Source organism: Pan paniscus, chromosome 2 (assembly GCF_029289425.2).
Source record: "Pan paniscus chromosome 2, NHGRI_mPanPan1-v2.0_pri, whole genome shotgun sequence".
Taxonomy (NCBI): Eukaryota; Metazoa; Chordata; class Mammalia; order Primates; family Hominidae; genus Pan; species Pan paniscus.
Genome location: NC_085926.1, coordinates 195,403,980 through 195,423,051, shown reverse-complemented (window position 1 = coordinate 195,423,051; position 19,072 = coordinate 195,403,980). Strand labels below are relative to the sequence as shown.

Below are 19,072 nucleotides of genomic sequence, written 5' to 3'. Positions count from 1 at the left end.
GCCCGCGCCTGGGATGTTTGCTTCAGTAGCAGCTGTGTGTGCCATGGGCAAGCCCTTGGCTGGCGAGTGGGCATTTCTCTACCCGTTTACTCTTGGCTGCTAGTCCAGTCCTCTTACAAGAGGTGTCACTATGCCATGCACCATTCAGGAAAATTGCTGCCAATTAAGTCATTTATGACCAACTATGTTTAATTTTCACATCGAGTGTAGCTCATCCCTATTGTGAAAGAAACCATGTTTCATAGAATAGGATGAAATGTGACAATGCAGCCTGCCTGGTGACACGAGGGTTCACGTGACAAAGCACATCAGCACTTAGCACAGTGCTCAGGACAGTGGACACCGGGACATGCTGTCTACTTAGAGGAAAGCCCCCCAGCAGCTCGGCAGTGCCCACAAGCAGACCCCTGCCCCCCTCGCCAGCCCTGCATCCACCACCTCCTTCTGCGTCTGCGCTGCCTGCAACCGATGGCTTATGGTGGCGTCCTCTTATCTCTTCTCACAGTGCCCCGTCCCCATCGGCCCCCTCTTGTGAATGTCCTCAGCTGTCACTGCCTTTGGAAGGTCTCCCCTGCCCGTCCCTCCTTTGTCCCTCCCACCTCCCGCCAGGTTCCATACAGCACACAGTCACTGTCTCGCTTACGCGCTCACCTGTCTCCTTCCCTAGAACAGGACTCTGGGAACAGGGGCTGAATGATTGATCTTGACCTCCAGTTCCTAGCGCAGTGCCGGAACACGATAGGGGCCCAAGAAATGTTTGCCGAGCGAGTGACGCCTTTCTCCTGTTTAGCAGTACCTGAATTTGTGTGGTGCTTTAGACTCTTTAACAGGCTTCTTACAAATCCATTTCCTTACTCCATTAATCTGAGCAGGTCAGGACAGGTGGTGATGTTCCTGTTTTACAGCCAGAAAAAATGGACACCCGTTCAGGGACACCCCTGAGTGCACAAAGCCTACTCAGTGACTGAGCTGGGATTAGAGGCTGGCTCTGGCCTCTTACCAATTTGGAGTTGATGGGCCTTTGGCTTAGAACAGAGGTGGCAAACTGGCAGCCTGCTGGTCCTATGTGGCCTGTGGACATGCTTTGGCCTTCACAGTGTTTTTTTGTTTTTTTTTTTTAAATGTGTTTAAGTTGCCAACACTTAAAAGAATGAAGAGATTTCCCAATTACTAGCTTAAAAATGTAAGCATCTGGCAACCCTGGGTTTCCATCCCCACATGGTAATTCCTGACATGTCCTGTACTCCCCAGGGCCCCCGCCTGCCCCACATAAGTTTGCAACCCCTGCTTGGAGAAGGAATCCTGTCTTGAGGCCTTGGGGGCCGGCTCTTCATCCTATTCATGGTTGTGTCTGTGGCACATAGCTTGATGCTTGATAGGTCATCAGTGCTCAGGATTAAAAAGAACCGCATGCTGGTGGGCCAGGCCCATGGGCAGTTGCCAGTATGCCTGAGGCTTTGGCTGGGACTTGAGGCCAGCTCCTGCCTTGACAGGAGTCCTCAGGGTCTGCCTCAGGGTGGGAAGGAAGGAGGTAGAAGCAGCTCTTCTCTCCTCCCCAGGACAAAGGCCATGATGGGGTCAAGGAGCTGGACAGCCTAAACAGTGACCGATTGAGAACCGTCCAGCTCAATGTCTGCAGCAGCGAAGAGGTGGAGAAAGCGGTGGAGATTGTCCGCTCGAGCCTGAAGGACCCTGAGAAAGGTAGGGCGCCCCTTCGGGCGGCAGGGGTTGTGTATGGGGCCATTCCAAGGGGCACTTGCTAAACGCCACCTTCCATTGGCTGGCATCCTGCCACCACACTCCTTTCCTTATTGTTTAGGCTCTTCCTCCTGCACAGTAGGAGGAAGAGGATTACACTAAACATACACGTGCAATAGGGCAATGGAAAAATACAGTCAGGAGGTGATTTCAGAGTTCACGGAGTGCTGGGTGGCTACGCACTGATTCAGGTCAGTTCAGCCAATGCCCATTGATGCCCCCTCTGGCCCAGGAGCTGGGTTGGGTGCCAGGGACACAAAGATGGTCAAGGCACATTCTGTCCCCAGGACCTCATAGTTCAGCCGGGGGACTGAGTTCAAAATCAGGGAGCCGTGCATTGAGAGAGGCAGAGCAGCACAGGAAGGAGGGGTCAGTCCAGCCATGGGGGTGCAGTGGAAATAGGCCAGTTAAGGCAGATTGTGGCAGAGAGCAGATATGGTTGTTCCAAGAGGAGGGGAGAGCAGGAACCACAGCTTCGAGGAGCACGGGGAGGGTAGCGGGGGCTGTTGGTCAAGTGGTGGGATTAGCCGGCACCTCAATATGAGTCATGGGTCAGGTCACGCAGAGGGGGTGGCAGCAAAGGAGGTTGGGGAGGGAGGTCTTGGATCCCAGGCGAGGGAACATGGCTGGTCTCCCAATGGCACTGGGGAGCCACTGAAGGGGTCATCCTGAGGGAATGGCCTGGTCATTGTGAGACTTGTGAATCTCCCTCTGAGGATGGCAGTGGCAATGTGAAGGTGGATTCAAAGCGGGAGTTAAACATGGGTTCTGGAGTCCGGAACTAGGGTGGTAGGTGTTGGGAAACAGGAAGGGTCAGGTGCGAGGAGTGTTGAGAAGGCGAAGCTGCCTGGACTTGGTGACTTGGATGTGGGGATGAGGTGAGGCGTGAAGTCTCTGTCCTGGACACCTGGTGCCCCGCACTGCAGGAGCAGGTGGGGAGATAGGGAGACACTGAAGCGCCCACCCTGAGGGAATGTCCAGGCTAGAAGAGCAGGTGCCCACGGCAGGTGACACTGGGAGTTGGGGAGATGCACAGAGGGACCCCTGGGAATGTGAGTGTTCGGGGATCAGAGGAGGGGGAGAGGCAGCTGTCAGAGAGGTTGGATACAGTGCCCCAGAGGCTAAACAACAGAAGGTTTGGAGGAGGGGGCAGTACCAGTAGCCAACAGGGTCAAAAGCTACAGAAAGTTCCAGTAGCATAAGGACTAAAATATCCTTCCAGTTCAGCCAGTGGAGGGCCTTGTGGGAGGAGCTCTGTCTGCAACCTCGGGGTGCCATTCATGTAGAATACAGCAGTGGGGGATGGAGCTCCCTGGAGCCGGGCCGCCCAGCAGCATCTGGAGAAGCGAATCTATGAAGTTTACCTTTGAGCTCCCTGACAGCCCAGGCAGAAAGGGTGTGCCTCATTCAGGCCTCTGCTTTCCCTCAGAATGGGGTGGGGCAGCTCTCAGGAGTAGCTACTTCAGTGGCTGGAGAAGGAGGCGGAAACGGCAGGAGTGACCAGATCCCATGCGGGGAGCTCTGCTGAGCCTGTATCAGCCAGATGGATGTGCTGTCTGTCACAGCAGCTGCCTCAGAGGCTGCGTGTGTGGCTGTCGGTGATGCCGCTCCTCTGCCTGTCTCTGATGTGCCACCTCATCAGCCCACTGTCGCTCCCATCCTCCCAACAGGCCATTCACAGGCCTCTCTGTTCTCTGTTCTCGCTGAACATCTGTTTAATAATTAACAGGCAGAGCCAGCCCATTAAGAAAAGGCAGGATGGGTCCCGCTGGGATGATTACCGGCTCAGAACCTGCAGCCTGCTTCGCCCTTCCCTGGCGGTAAATTCTCCTCCCTCCCGCCTTCCCTGGGCAGCTGCTATATTTTCCTTCATAAACTACTGGGCAGGAAAACAGCTGCATCAGCATCATAAAGCCACTTGATTATAGCGTGGGTTTTGTGGTGATCTAAAATGCCTGTGGAAAGGCATCATCACCGGAGACCCAAGCAGAGAACGCACCAGGCCGGCTTGCTCAGGCTGGCGGTCCTCGTCCCCTGCCCCCCTGACTCTGGGGCAGAATCACTTCCATTGTCTGTACTGGACTGGCCAGGCAGCCTAACCTACAAGGCAGGGTGGGCCCCGGCCCACACAGAGGGGAGGCACTCACCCCCTGCCCGGGGATCTGGGCTCCAACCCCAGCACCAGCCTGATGCGCAGACCTTTCCCTGCTGCTTTTTCCACGCCGGGCATTCCGGAGGGCTGGATAAACCTCTCACCATCAACTTACTTAACCAATACTGCATTTTTTTTTTGGAAAAGGATTTGAAGACTTTTAGGTCTGAAAAAAACAGTACATCTGTCAGATATGCAGTGGCGTGCCCCCCATCTCCTGCTCTCGCTTTCTTCCCGTCTCCCTCTCCTCCCTCTCCCTGCTTCCCCTCTGCACTCTCCGTCTCCCTCTCCTCCCTCTCCCTGCTTCCCCTCTGCACTCTGCCGTGTCCTGGCCTTGCCTTGGCAACTCCCCCTCAGGCAATGCCGGCTGTGAACGCCAGGGGGCGCCCTCCCAGAGCGTTCCGACCCGCAGTGGCCGCCACCCACCCACACCCCACGCAGGACATGTCAGAAGGGTCCTCTTCCCCTTCTCCACCGTGGGGGCACATTTGGATGGCGACTTTGACGCCCTGCAGCCTGGCTCTGTGGAACAGTTGCTGCCAAAGCCCGGGGAGCCAGCCACGGGGGCGAGATGAAGGAGATTGTCTGATGAGAGCCGCGGAGCCATCTGCCACCGGCCCCGACCCCCGCAGGACGCTGAGGGACGGGACATCTGGAGCCTGGGACCAGCCCTCCCTGTCCCCACCCCAGGGGACACCGAGCCAGTGGGCCCGAGAGCAGGCCGTGGGCATGGCCTGATCTTGGCACATCACTTACCAGTCAGTCAGTCAACATTTATTTATTTATTTATTTATTTAATTAGTTTTTTTGAGACGGAGTCTTACTCTGCCGCCCAGGCTGGAGTGCAATGGTGCGATCTCGGCTCACTGAAACCTCCACATCCCGGGTTCAAGTGATTCTCCTGTCTCAGCCTCCCGAGGAGCTGGGATTACAGGCACCTGCCACCATGCCCAGCTAATTTTTTTTTTCTTTTTTTAGTAAAGAAGGGGTTTCACAAGGTTGGCCAGGCTGGTCTCAAACTCCTGACCTCAGGTGATCCACCTGCCTTGGACTCCCAAAGTGCTGGGATTATAGGCCTGAGCCACCACGCCTGACCTGGGCTTCACTTATTAGAAATGTGATCTTGGGCTTGCACCTGCCCCCTGTGTGGGTCTCAGCTTGCCCATCTGTGAAGTGGGAGAGTGCTCTGAGCCGTCCAGCACTCATGCCTGGATCAGACCACTACAAGAGCATGGGAAGAATTTCAACACAAGCTGCTCGCAGGCTGACAGGCAGCAGAACATATGTGGAGGAGTAAGGGAGAAGCTTGGAAAAGGCCTGGCCTACCATGCTGTGGGATGGAGACCATAGAGCAGGAAGTGACTGATGGGGGGATCCACCTGAGGAGGGGATGGAGACCATAGAGCAGGAAGTGACTGATGGGGGGTGCCTGAGCGGGGGATGGAGACCATAGAGCAGGAAGTGACTGTTGGGGGGGGGTCGGCCTGATGGGGGGGATGGAGACCATAGAGCAGGAAGTGACTGGGGGGGATGGAGACCATAAAGCAGGAAGTGACTGATGGGGGTCAGCCTGAGGGGGGATGGGGACCATAGAGCAGGAAATGACTGATGGGGGGGGGTCAGCCTGATGGGGAGATGGAGACCATAGAGCAGGAAGTGACTGATTGGGGGGGTCAGCCTGAGGGGGGGATGGAGACCATAGAGCAGGAAGTGACTGATGGGGGGATCGGCCTGAGGGGGGATGGAGACCATAGAGCAGGAAGTGACTGATGGGGGGGTCGGCCTGAGGGGGGATGGAGACCATAGAGCAGGAAGTGACTGTTGGGGGGGGGTCGGCCTGATGGGGGGGATGGAGACCATAGAGCAGGAAGTGACTGGGGGGGGGATGGAGACCATAAAGCAGGAAGTGACTGATTGGGGGGGTCAGCCTGAGGGGGGGATGGAGACCATAGAGCAGGAAGTGACTGATGGGGGGGGTCGGCCTGAGGGGGGATGGAGACCATAGAGCAGGAAGTGACTGATGGGGGGGTCGGCCTGAGGGGGGATGGAGACCATAGAGCAGGAAATGACTGATGAGGGGGTCGGCCTGAGGAGGGGATGGAGACCGTAGAGCAGGAAATGACTGATGGAGGGGGTTGGCCTGAGGAGGGGATGGAGACCATAGAGCAGCAAATGACTGATGGGGTTGGGGGGTCGGCCTGAGGAGGGGATGGAGACACACAGCAGGAAGTGACTGATGGGGTCGGCCTGAGGGGGGGATGGAGACCATAGAGCAGGAAATGACTAATGGGGGGGGTCGGCCTGAGCAAGGGATGGAGACCATAGAGCAGGAAATGACTGATGGTGGGGGTCGGCCTGAGGAGGGGATGGAGACCATAGAGCAGGAAATGACTGATGGGGGGGGGGTCGGCCTGAGGAGGGGATGGAGACATACAGCAGGAAGTGACTGATGGGGTCGGCCTGAGGGGAGGATGGAGACCATAGAGCAGGAAATGACTGATGTGGGGGTCGGCCTGAGGGGGGGACGGAGACCATAGAGCAGGAAGTGACTGATGGGTCTGCCTGAGGGGTGGGGTGAAGACGGAGGTGGAGGAGTGAGTGAGACCAAGAGACCCAGGAGGCTTCTCCAGCAGCCCAGGAGACAGGCAGCAAGGACCCAAGGGAATGCTAGTGGAAACAGGAAGGAAGAACCGACCCAGCAGAGGAAACCAGCAACAGCCTGGGGCGTGGGGACTTTGTCCTCAGAGAGATCTGGGTCCAAATCCCACCCTCCCTGCCTGTTAGCTGGGTGACATTGACCAAGGTGCTTAACCTCTCTGAGCTTCAGTTGCCTCAACCGGATATGAGACAATTTAGGATCTATTTTCCAGGGTGGTTGGGAGGATCAGGGAAGTTAATGAATGTAAAGGGCTTGATTAGGGGCCTGCCAGCTGTCATGTTGATCTTGAGCTGTAATATTAGCAGTACTGGGTGACTCAGTAGGTGGGGGAGGGGTGGAGGAGCTGGAGGAGTCACAGACAAAAGTAAAATCATTAACAAAGAGGAGGAGCAGGCTTGGGCAGCTTGGAAACTTGACGTGTTGGTTGTGGTTAGGGTGAGTCAGGGACCTGTGGGACATTCAGGTGGAAGCGAGACAGGAGATGGGATGAGGAGAGGGAGCCGTGACTCCCAAGGAGAACTGAGGGGCCATTGGTGCGGAGGCGATCTTGGGGATGTTACAGGAAAGTTGCTGTCGCCCAACCAGCGGGCATGCCTCCGTGAGTTTATTCAGAACATTGGCTGAGGATTCCAGATGGCAACTAGGTCCACCACTCTCAACACTCATTAAAGCTGTAATCCAGGGGCTGTGCACTTTCACAGGTCATGTTTCATTAAACTTTTTTGGATAGTAGCGTCAAATGTCATTGTTTTATTTTTAGGTAGAAAAAGGGCTGTATGCATTTTAAGTCATGGGATATTGTCCATTATGAATCAAACACAAAACGGCTACAAAATTCACAAACATGAAGAAGATGAGGACACCTAAGAGTTAAGTGTACTTTGAGAGGAGCAGGATTAGGCCAGGACATTGGGGTTCACTTGTATCTGGGGGCAGGTGAAAGAAAGGTGTCAGGGAAGATGCAGGAGATGCCTGGGTATCACTAATGCTGAGGGAGAGGTGAGCCTCAAGGAGTACTGGCAGTACTCATATCGTAGCGAGCCTGAGGAGAGTGAAGACTGGGGGTGAGGTCCTTGGTGTACCACCCTGGAGACCCTGGAGAGTGCGTGGTCAGGACAGCTGAGGGCTGGGACCCAGTGTGGTATGGAAGGGAGATGGAGAGGATAGAGCACGCGCGCGTGTGTGTGTGTGCGCACGTGTGTGTGTGTGTGTGCTCTGTCACCCAGGCTGGAGTGCCGTGGCATGATCTGGCTCATTGCAACCTCTGCCTCCTGGGTTCAAGAGATTTTCCTGCCTCAGCCTCCCGAGTAGCTGGGACTACAGGTGCCCGCCACCACACCCGGCTAATCTTTGTATTACAGGATAGAGTGTGTTCTTGGAAGCCTGGCGTGGAGGGAGGGAGAGCAGGTAGCACAGTTACAGAAGGATCTTCGGGATATGGAAATGCGGTATTTGTGGACACTCATTCATCTAACACACATTTGTTGAGCTCCTAATGTGTATAGAACTGAAGGGATGGAGTCATGGGCAGTGGAAAAGCTGAAATTGTGTAAAAGACAGAGAAGGATCAGTGGCTATGGTCTCGAAGATGACGTGGAAGTGTCAGCCATGATGGGTGGGGAGTGGCCTGCTGCTCCTCCTGGGAAGAGAAGAAGGTGAAGACTCAGGGTGCGTCTGCAGGGAGACAGTGGGAGCTGTGGGGTCGTGGATGACGCTGATCCTGTCATTAGCATCTGAGCGAGGTCACAGGTGAGACCTAGAGCAGGGAGACACCCGCAAGGCTTTGGTGGAGAGTGGGAGTGAGCTCTTCATGGACACTCTGTTAACCAGCAATTTCCTTTCCCTAATAAATGCCCTTAATTCTCCATAATTGAAGGAGAAGGCACCAGAGGGCAGTGAATGAAGCTTTAATTTGGGTAACACGGAAGGAAAGCAGCTAGAGACCAATTACTCTGTCATTTACACAAACTCATTTCCATGATTAACTTGGAAAATGAAGCAGCGCCGAGTTCCCACAGGCAGGGGAGGGCCCCAGGACGGGAGCTCTGCTCTGAGGCTGTGCCTTGGGAAGGAGCACGGGGCTATCGGCCCGGGAGACCGAACACTGAGGGTTTCCACAACAAAGAGGCAGGGCCCAGCTCTGTCCTGAGGCTCTGACCCATCCAGCCTTTGCACCCCAACAAACTGAACTCAGAGAGGTCCCTGCAAAACACAGCTGCCTCCTCGTGCCCACCTCCCCTGTGATTTCCCTGGCTTCTGGCAAGAGAAGAGAAGACGTGAGCGAAAGCTCAAGGGCAGAGATGAGTAAACAGGAACGGGGCGTGAAACTCAAACTCAGGGTGTGGGGATGGGATGGGGTGGAGTGGAGTGGAAGTGGGAATTTGAGGTGAGGTGAGACTGAAGGCTGGGGGACACGGCAGGCTGGGTCATGATGGGCCCAGAGACTCGAGCCAGGCAGATGTGACGTGAGGACTGGACATTCTAGACGCAAGGGAGGGCTGCAGTCAGCACTTTAGGCCTCTTTACCTCCTGTCGTTCCTGAGTGACTCTAGAAAGTTTCTAGAGAGCACTGGGCGAGAGGCTGGGAAGTCACAGGAAAGAAGCAGAGAGGAGGCTGGCCTGCAGGCTGATGGGCAATGTCTGGGCCAAGCCCATGTGGTAAATGCACATCTATCCCTCTCCTGTCCAGGGATGTGGGGCCTCGTTAACAATGCCGGCATCTCAACGTTCGGGGAGGTGGAGTTCACCAGCCTGGAGACCTACAAGCAGGTGGCAGAAGTGAACCTTTGGGGCACAGTGCGGATGACGAAATCCTTTCTCCCCCTCATCCGAAGGGCCAAAGGTGAGTGGGAAAGGGAGCTCCCTCCTGCCCCTGAACCTGCCCCACGTGTTCATCTTTGATCAGAATGGAAATACCTGTCCCAGCAGCTCCAATGTCCACAACTCAGCAGGGGTGAGCTCGTGAATCCCAGGGACTATGCTGGGCCTGGGGTGATGGTGGGCAGAGGGGCTGTGGCCGGGTAGGGGAGGAGGAAGCAGAGCAGGTAAGAGGTCAGTGGTCCATGCAGCAAAAGCTTAAAGATTTGAGCAGCCATCCACTCTGCACACCTAATCTATAGAGAGAATCACCCTTTGCACAAAGCTGTGTGTACACATCTTTGTATCAATCAGGTGTGGTTAGTAAAATCTGGCATATTCATTCTATGGGTTATTTATATCGTAGTTTAAAAAATGAGATCATTGTGGTATTAGGGAACAATAGTAAAAATCAAGATTAGAAATTTGGAAAACCAACAAAACACCCAAACCATGTGGGTGGCCAAATGTGAGCAAACCACTTTAGAAGTCATTGACTTGGATTTTTTTGTCTGGCATAGCAAACAATTGTGGCAAAAAGGGTAAGATCCATACATCTATGGTGAAGTCCTAGCAACAACAAGCATGAACACAGCCTGCAGCTGTAGGGTTTTACATGGAAACCCCAACCCTTCAGTGACTTCAAATTTAGAGCTTTCTGAAAGGTGCCTCCCCCAGGATGGGCTGAGTTCCCTCCCGGGGACACACCTGGATGGGCTGAGTTCCCTCCCGGGGACACACCTGGATGGGCTGAGTGCCCTCCCGGGGGCACACCTGGATGGGCTGAGTGCCCTCCCGGGGGCACACCTGGATGGGCTGAGTGCCCTCCCGGGGGCACACCTGGATGGGCTGAGTTCCCTCCCGGGGGCACACCTGGATGGGCTGAGTTCCCTCCCGGGGACACACCTGGATGGGCTGAGTGCCCTCCCGGGGACACACCTGGATGGGCTGAGTGCCCTCCCGGGGACACACCTGGATGGGCTGAGTGCCCTCCCGGGGACACACCTGGATGGGCTGAGTTCCCTCCCGGGGACACACCTGGATGGGCTGAGTTCCCTCCCGGGGACACACCTGGATGGGCTGAGTGCCCTCCCGGGGACACACCTGGATGGGCTGAGTGCCCTCCCGGGGACACACCTGGATGGGCTGAGTGCCCTCCTGGGCGCACACCTGGATGGGCTGAGTTCCCTCCCAGGAAAACTGGTCCCAGATCCGCCTCGGCTTCCCCGGCTGGGCCAAATGCAATCCACTTCCAACCCCTCTGTTCCCAGGGCCAGCAGGAGCTGTGGGAGGCCCCTGATGCCCCCCGGCTGGGCCTGTGGCCTTTGGAGGGGGATCACCACACTCTCCCAGTGCCCAGGACTCTCTCCTCATGTCCTAGCCCTGAAGTCAGGTTCAGAAATCCTGCCCCTGCCCCTGCCTGCTGCTCTGTTTGCCAGGCGGTCCTGGTCTCCACCCAGGCTCCACCCTACCAGGGTGGAATGGAGTTGGGGAGTTGGGCCTAACAGTACGGGTCCTGTCCTCTTTCAGGGCTGTCTCGGGGCTCCCTCCCAGCTGCAGCCCCAGGTACTTCCTCGTCTGCACTCCAACCCCCATCGCCAGGGCTGCTGTCAGTGGCTAGACACTTGGCCCTAGTGTGCTACTTATCTGCACGTCGTACTACTGGAGCTGGACTTTAAGCTCCATAAGGGGAAGGGGAAGCTTTCAGGCTGTATTTCTCCCTCACCAGCACCAGACCTTGCCTATAGTGAAAGCTCAGATCCACACAGACAGCTGTCTCGCCTCCCACTTCTCCCCTCATGTTTTCACCCCAAATTATCACCGCATCGGGCTTGATCTGGTTTTTGAGTCAGTTGCGTGTTGCCCATTACACTGTGCCCTGCTGCTTCTCACTCACTTGTCCTCCCCTGTCCTGCCTGGCACAGCCAGGTTCCCAGGGAAGACCAGGGGTGCCGATGCTGATGCGTGGGCCTGAGCTGGCCTTGCCTATTGAATGAGAAGGCTCCTGGGTGGCTCAGAAGTGGTTCCAGCCAAGCCTCTAGAGACATGCCAGACTTCTCTCCTCTGTGTCATAGGGCAGTAACGCCTTAGCAGGTATCTCTGTCTCCCTCTGTAGGCCGCGTCGTCAATATCAGCAGCATGCTGGGCCGCATGGCCAACCCGGCCCGCTCCCCGTACTGCATCACCAAGTTCGGGGTAGAGGCTTTCTCGGACTGCCTGCGCTATGAGATGTACCCCCTGGGCGTGAAGGTCAGCGTGGTGGAGCCCGGCAACTTCATCGCTGCCACCAGCCTTTACAGCCCTGAGAGCATTCAGGCCATCGCCAAGAAGATGTGGGACGAGCTGCCTGAGGTCGTGCGCAAGGACTACGGCAAGAAGTACTTTGATGAAAAGATCGCCAAGATGGAGACCTACTGCAGCAGTGGCTCCACAGACACGTCCCCTGTCATCGATGCTGTCACACACGCCCTGACCGCCACCACCCCCTACACCCGCTACCACCCCATGGACTACTACTGGTGGCTGCGAATGCAGATCATGACCCACTTGCCTGGAGCCATCTCCGACATGATCTACATCCGCTGAAGAGTCTCGCTGTGGCCTCTGTCAGGGATCCCTGGTGGAAGGGGAGGGGAGGGAGGAACCCATATAGTCAACTCTTGATTATCCACGTGTGGATTATCCACCATGCCAGGAAGACCCATAACTGGTTTTAACACTAACTAGAGGGAATGACTTCTTTGCATAGTGAGTGACTTGGGCCTTCACAAAGAGGGTGTGGAGTGGCAGGCAGGGGCCCCTAAATCTCAGGGCAAACATGGTGAATCTATCTCTCTGGAGATAATTTCATACAGAGATTTTAAGAAAACATCTTTATATTAAAAACAGATTTATTGTAGAATAGAATCAAAACTCCTTTATGTCTTCAAGTCAAATTATCAGTTTTTAAAAATTATCTCCTTTGATCCTTAAGCCAGTCTCATGAATGAAAAGGACAGGTTTTTTTCTTTTGTACATGAAGCATTTGCAGCTTAAAGAGGATGCATGAAATAACCCTTTTATCGCTTATAAATAGTGCCAGTCATGTGTTCCCGCCACGGCTGTGGAAATACTTCACATTTGCATTCCAGGACTGTTTTGGATCCATTTGCCCAAGAATCTTCTGACTAACTCTGTGTCCTCATCTGAGCAGCACATACCAAGTGCCCACTGGTACCTCTGCATGTCCATGGTGCTGTGTGACTGGCCAGCCAGCAGCCAGTGACTCAGAGCTGGCTGTATGGAGGGGGTGGGAATGTTTCTGGAGATTTTTTTTTTCCAGACACAGTCTTGCTCAGTCCCCTAGGCTGGAGTGCAATGGCACCATCTCCGCTCACTGCAACCTCCGCCTCCCTGGTTCAAGCGGTTCTCCTGCCTCAGCCTTCCAAGTAGCTGGGGTTATAGGCACCCACCACCATGCCGGGCTAATTTTTGTATTTTTAGTAGAGATGGGGTTTTACCATGTTGGCTAGGCTGGTCTCGAACTCCCGACTTCAAGTGATCCGCCTGCCTTGGCCTCCCAAAGTGCTGGGATTACAGGCATGAGATTTTTACTTGAGATTTTTCCATCCTCTTTTAGGACTCAGGATAGACTTGTGTGGAGGTGCTCTCTGGCTAAGGGGATAAGTTGTTACTGGTTTGGGTCTGCTTGGTTTTGCCTTGGGTGGGGCCAGTGTCGATGGGGCAGGCTTGGCACGAGCAGTGGTGCCATGGCAGGGCACTGTGGCATCCTCTCCCCTAGCAGTGGATTTGGGGTCCCTGCTTGCCTCACGTGGTGCTTACACACATGCGCGCGCGCGCGCGCACACACACACACACACACGCCCCTGTTCTGCAGGGCTTCAGCGTGGCCTTCATTCCCGCCTCGCCTCGGCCTATTTTCAATTAAGAAGTGATGCCACTTGAGGCAGGGTCTGCATGATCACTTCTTGGGTTTGAGTTTGAAAGCTGCCATCCCTGCAACTGCCCAGGGCCTGTATGTTGGGACCGAAACCAAACGCCACTGTCCTCCAGGGGGCTTTCGGCCCGGGGCAGGGTCCCGAGTGCCCGCCTTACAAATCGGACTCAACGTTTCCGCCTCTCCCTGGGCGCGCTGGGCCTGCCGCTAGAGGGCGCTCCTCCTCCGCAGCCGGCGCCGGCCTCCGAGGCCCCAGACTCCCGAGCTGCCGCCCGAGCCCGAGGTTTCTCACGGCGTTCGGGATTCTCACTTCGGAAACTGGGAACAAAGAAGCAAGCAACACCCTTTAGAAACAGTGTTCTCGCTCTCCTAGCAGCTGGCCCGAACCTGGAGGCTGGTGCCAGGAGAAGGCAGAAGAACCCGGGCAGCTGGAGTGGGCTGTGGGGTTCAGGCAGTGCCAAGGAAGAAGGGTCTCACAATGGGCAAATTCAGCTCGCCTCTCGGGCCTTTGTCCCCGCTGTCTTCAAACAGGGATCCCCTGTCCCAGCTCCCCTAGGAGGAGGGAGGGGAGGCAGGCAGGGCTGAAACCCTCCAGAGCGCAGAGGGGGACGCTTGGTGGCCACTGCAGTTACATAAAACCCTCCAGAGCACAGAGGGGGACGCTTGGTGGCCACTGCAGTTACATAACCATAGGATGCTTTTGTACCGTGGACCTTGTTCTAGCAGGATCCTTTCGGAATTGCATTTTTACATGTTGGGCGAATTTGTTTTCGTGCTGAAGTTTATTAAAGGAAAATAGATGGAGCCTTGGAGTTGCACGTGTGCGTCCCTGCCTGGGAACTAGAGGAAGGGGGGGCCACATACTCTGGGTCCCGATCAGCAGACCCGAACGTCGGAGAAGCTGCATGGGCGTCTACTGGGATCTTCTGAGTAAGCTAGAACTGCTGGGCCGGCCTATGTAGGTTGTTCTGGCTTTTAATCATTTCCAGTGATTGAAAAGCCCAGGCTACCGTCCCTCCAAATAACTCCAGTGCTAACTCAAACCTCATATTCACCATTCGCTTTCCGGCAGCTTAGAACCTACCAGGGCGCAGGACGTAGTTTTCATCTTTACCAGAGTGCGTGGCCGGGCGCGGTGGCTCACACCTGTAATCCCAGCATTTTGGGAGGCCCAGGCGGTCGGATCGCCGAGGTCAGGAGTTCAAGACCAGCCTGGCCAACATGGTGAAATCCTGTCTCTACTGAAAGTACAAAAATTAGCCAGGCGTGGTGGTGGGCACCTGTAACCCCAGCTACTTGGGAGGGTGAGGCAGGGAGAATTGACTGAACCCAGGGGTGGAGGTTGTACTGAGCCAAGATCATGCCACTGCACTCCAGCCTGGGCAACAGAGAGAGGTTCTGTCTCAAAAAACAAAACAACAACAACAAAACAAAAAAAAAGGGTGAGAGGACAAAACAGGTGTATATTCCCATTTTATAGATGACATAACTGAGGCCCAAAGAAGGAAAGTGACTCACTCAGTGTCACATTAAATCCAGGGCAGGACCAGGGCCAGAACAAAAGTCTCCTGAGTGGCACTCTTCACTATCACATAACACTGTGGCTCGCAACAGCGCTGGAAGCAAAGCCAGTTGGGGTCACCAGGCACCTAGACCCTCACTGCTTGTCTACTGGCAGAGAGCCGCTCCTTCTTGTCAGAGTAAGTAGGAAGGAGGCCTTTGCCTGTGTGGACCTATGGTCTGGTGACTCCAGCCAGCACAAACCCCTCCCCTGATGTTTGGAGGCTGGGCAAGGGCTTCTTGCAAGATGCGCCTGACAGTGCCTTGTTACAGAGCACCTGCTGTGCTTAGCATTCCACCCCGGGCCAAGAGGCTGTGTGAGCAGGTGACAGCCAGCCTGGCCCCGCCTGTCACAAGCTGCTAGGTCTGCACCCTTGCCACCCATGGCAGGGGGTCTGACAAAGACTCCCCATTTGTGAGGTCTGTTCACTGCCTGTATTTCGAACAGGGCCTGGCTCTGCAAACCTGTGCAAACTGTGTTGATGTAGGAGCCGACATGAGCAAGCAGAGGCTCCCCTGGCTCAGGCAGCCCCAGGTTGGGTTGGCCAGACAGCAACCAGGCACAGGGGCCCAGTGCAGGTCCTGCTACCCAGCCACCACAGCTGCCTCTCACCTGATTCTCACAGCAACCCAGGCAGGATAGGCAGGGTGGGGTTATCTTATTTTGCAGAAACAGGCTTTCCCAAGTCTGTCACCAAGTGAGGGGTAGAGCTGGGTGTCAAGCCAGATCTAACCTCCAGCCCAGAGCTGGTGATGCGGAAAATCAGGGCAGATGGCAGCAGGATCTAAACTAGGGAGGGAAGAAGCCCTCAGTTACATAACAGCGAGGAAACTGTCAGCCTACGCACAGCAGCAACCACGGGGTCCTGCCACTCGAGCCAGACCCTCCTTCCCTTCCCGTTTTGGGCTCTAAGTGCTGCCCCCTGCGAGAGAATGTGCTGGAAGAGCCCCCGGTATCCTTCCAGCGGGAAGTCGGCTCTGTCAAGGCCGTTCCCGAGAGCAGGCTCTAGGAATTCAAAGAGCAAGCAGGCAGAGCTGGATTCTAGAGCTGCCCTCAAAGGGCTTGAGGGTTATATGAGCGCCGTGCTTGAGAAGTTAGTGATGATTTCTGCTCAAAGAGACGGAGCAAGAGGGCTGAGGGGCTCTGGTGCTCTGGGGGAGATGAAACAACCCCACAGTATATGAGGCCTCTCTGGTGTGTGCGGGCACTAAGGAAGGGTGACTTGTGAGTGGCGCATTCGGAGGCATGGGGTGGGCAGCTGTTGAGCAAGGGACCAGGGCTGGGACAGGCTGCCAGGACCCCCACAACCCCAGGGGAGGAAAGGGGACTCAGCCATCATCGTGCCTGACTCCCAGGCTCCCAGATGAGGAGCCTGCTAGCCAGGTCTTGAAGCCCTCCAGTGACAGGGGGTGCATTACTTCCTAAGAGGCCATTTCCTTGGTTCAGAAACATTTATCCAAAGACTGAGCCGAAATCTACCACCTCACTTAATGTTTTTGGCACCTGGTTATGACCCAGACCCGCACAGAATAATTTAACTCTTCTGAAATAGACTTCCAGATATTTGGAAGTGGCCAAGTCAGGTTTAAGAGCTCAGGTCTCCCATTTGACAAGATTTCCATCTCCTCGCTGTCTGAACAGGTTTCAGCTGTGGTTATCCAATCCCTCATTCTTGATGACACACACCAGGCTGAATGGTCTTTAGAGTTCCCCTCAAGCCGCCAAGCGCTCTGAGACAGGTTTACTAGCTTTGGTGAGATGCTGACACGCCTCACATGCACGTGCCCCTCCCAACTACTCAAGTGAGTTTGTGGCAAATCTCTCATCTGATCTGCATAAACGGATTATATATTAGGCAGTGCCATTGTCTGCATTTTACAAATAAGGAAACTGAGCCGCAGGGAGGTGAAGTCATTTGCCCAAAATCACAGAGCCAGGAAACGAGAGAGCCAAGATCCAGACCCCGCAAGATCCAGACCCTGCAAGATCCAGACCCTGCAAGATCCAGACCTCACAAGATCCAGACCCCACAAGATCCAGACCTCGGCTATCTGGCTTCTCTTTTTTTTGCGACAGAGTCTCAATCTGTCACCCAGGCTGGAGCGCAGTGGTGTGATCTCAGCTCACTGCAACCTCTGCCTCCCAGGTTCAAGCAATTCTCCTGCCTCAGCCTCCCGAGTAGCTGGGATCACAGGTGTGTGCCATGCCTGGCTAATTTTTTTTTTTTTTTTTTTGTATTTTTAGTAGAGATGGGGTTTCACTATGTTGGCCAAGCTGGTCTCAAACCCCTGACCTCAGGTGATCCACCTGCCTCGACCTCTCAGAGTGCTGGGATTACAGGCGTGAGCCACTGCACCCAGCCCCATCTGACTTCTATACCCGCAGCCCCTTCCTTTACCCTCAGGCTGCCTCAGTCTCCACACTGGGGCCCAGAGCTGGGCTGGACTCAGCGCAGTCAGAACCTCGCCTTGCACGTGGCGAAGGAGCGGCAGGCAGGCAGGCGAGCAGGACAGCCAGCTTCCTCCTAGTCCGCAGTTTCGGGGAGCAGCCTGGAAAGGGAGGCCCAGGCTTCCCTGTCTCGTCGCACGTGTGTCTGCAGTGTCTGCGCTGTCTCCCAGGGGCCTGGATGTCGATGGAAGGCCTGAGGGTGGAGAGAGCGGGGGCGCGAAGCATTCCCAGGCCTGTGGCTGAGGCCCACCCTGGCGGCCTCAGCATCTGTGGAGATGTGTAGAGACAGGGAGAGTGAATGGGGACCAACCTCAGGAGATGCTGGGTCCCAGAAGCACCATGTGCTTCTCCTTTGGTGAGACTTAATTACTCTCTAAAATGTAAGGCTACTCCCACTTATCAAATTATAGATGAGTTTAATTACAGCGCACTGAGTAACCACACTGGGCTCCTTCAGAAATAGCAGCAGGCTGGTTGCTCTTCTCGGCTTCAGCTGTAGCCACCCCAGTTTCAGGAGGAAGTGCCCGTGGTTCCTGGGGCCTGGAAGTGCCGCTCAACTCTGCTGCCAGACAACAAGTGCGGGCGTGGTGGACTGCACTGGGTACACTGCTGTACCGGCCACCACCCTCCGGCCACTCTCAGCCGGTGAGTGCTCTGCGGGGCCGTCTGGCCACGTGTTCTGTGACTGGGTCATTTACTCTGCTGCAACCTCTCTTTCTCCTACCTACATCGTGTTCTGGACAAAGGTTTTGGCTCATAATGTCCGACCAGAGGTGGACAAAGTGGTGTGAGACCTGCCGTAAGAAACAGGGAGCATGGCGCGGCGAGAGAAGCCTGTGCCTTATGGAGACTCGGGGCACCTTCAGGAAGCAGGGTCAACGGCAGCAGGCCACTAGGGAGTGGGGAGAGCTCGGTGACATCACGAGGGGCATCAGACTCTTCCCTGCAGGCTGGCGGGACTGATGGGCTCTCGTTCCGATGGAGGTACAGTGGGACTTCCGGGGCTGTGATGGGAAGGGCGGAGGAGCTGCCGATGGTCCCAGTGCCATATTAGTGTCACATTCTGAGGGGCAGCCCTGTGCCGGACGGCAGCTGCTACCTCTCCCTCTGCCCCTTTATTACTTGAATCTCTTCGTTGTGCCAGGCCCTGTCTAGGCACGGTCGTCCGACAGCAGGCAGCCCACTGCCCTCCCAGAGCTCACTGTCTAGCCCAGGGTGACACAGGGTAACCGTGGGCATGACTTGGGCCGGGAAGTGAGAGGCTCGATTCCATCACATGTAAATAAAAATACTCATTTTCAATCTAACACAGTCTGTCTTCTTCCCCGCACAGCCTTGGAGCCCCTCATGGACAGCTGATGCGAGAGGTGTGAGTGGGCAGGGGTCTCTCCTTACTTAGGGAGTCCCATGACTTTGTCAAAGGAATAATAAAATATAAGGGCCCCTGGAAACCCAGAGGCCAACAACCTGAGGCTGCCAAGCAGGCGGTGCTGGGACTGCTTGGAGAATAACCAGGCAGGGGGCTCTGGATATGTGGGACTGGGCACGTGGTGTGGAGGCTGAGGGCAGAACCGGACAGGAGGCTTAGGCTGCACCCAGACGTGGAAGAGCGCACACCACTGCCAGCAGCACGACAAGCGGGAGTTTTCAGCCCTAGGGCTTATTTTCTGTGCGGTTAAGTGTACGACGAAAGAAAACAGC

At 55.5% G+C, this 19,072-nt stretch overlaps 1 protein-coding gene and 1 pseudogene across 4 annotated transcripts in view; both read left to right on the top strand.

Moving 5' to 3' along the window:
* Positions 1–14,166, top strand: part of BDH1 (3-hydroxybutyrate dehydrogenase 1) — a 46,160-nt gene extending 31,994 nt beyond the window's left edge. For all 4 annotated transcript variants that reach the window (XM_003806435.7, XM_008953747.5, XM_014344517.5 and 1 more), the window contains 3 exons: positions 1,560–1,701; positions 9,259–9,411; positions 11,542–14,166. In XM_003806435.7, coding sequence (XP_003806483.1) covers positions 1,560–1,701; positions 9,259–9,411; positions 11,542–12,011 — 765 coding nt within the window. In that variant the 3' untranslated portion in view covers positions 12,012–14,166. The remainder of the gene's footprint in view (positions 1–1,559; positions 1,702–9,258; positions 9,412–11,541) is intronic.
* A 1,441-nt stretch (positions 14,167–15,607) lies between these two features.
* LOC117979549 (uncharacterized) lies at positions 15,608–18,657 on the top strand (annotated as a pseudogene).
* The last annotated feature ends 415 nt before the right edge of the window (positions 18,658–19,072 follow it).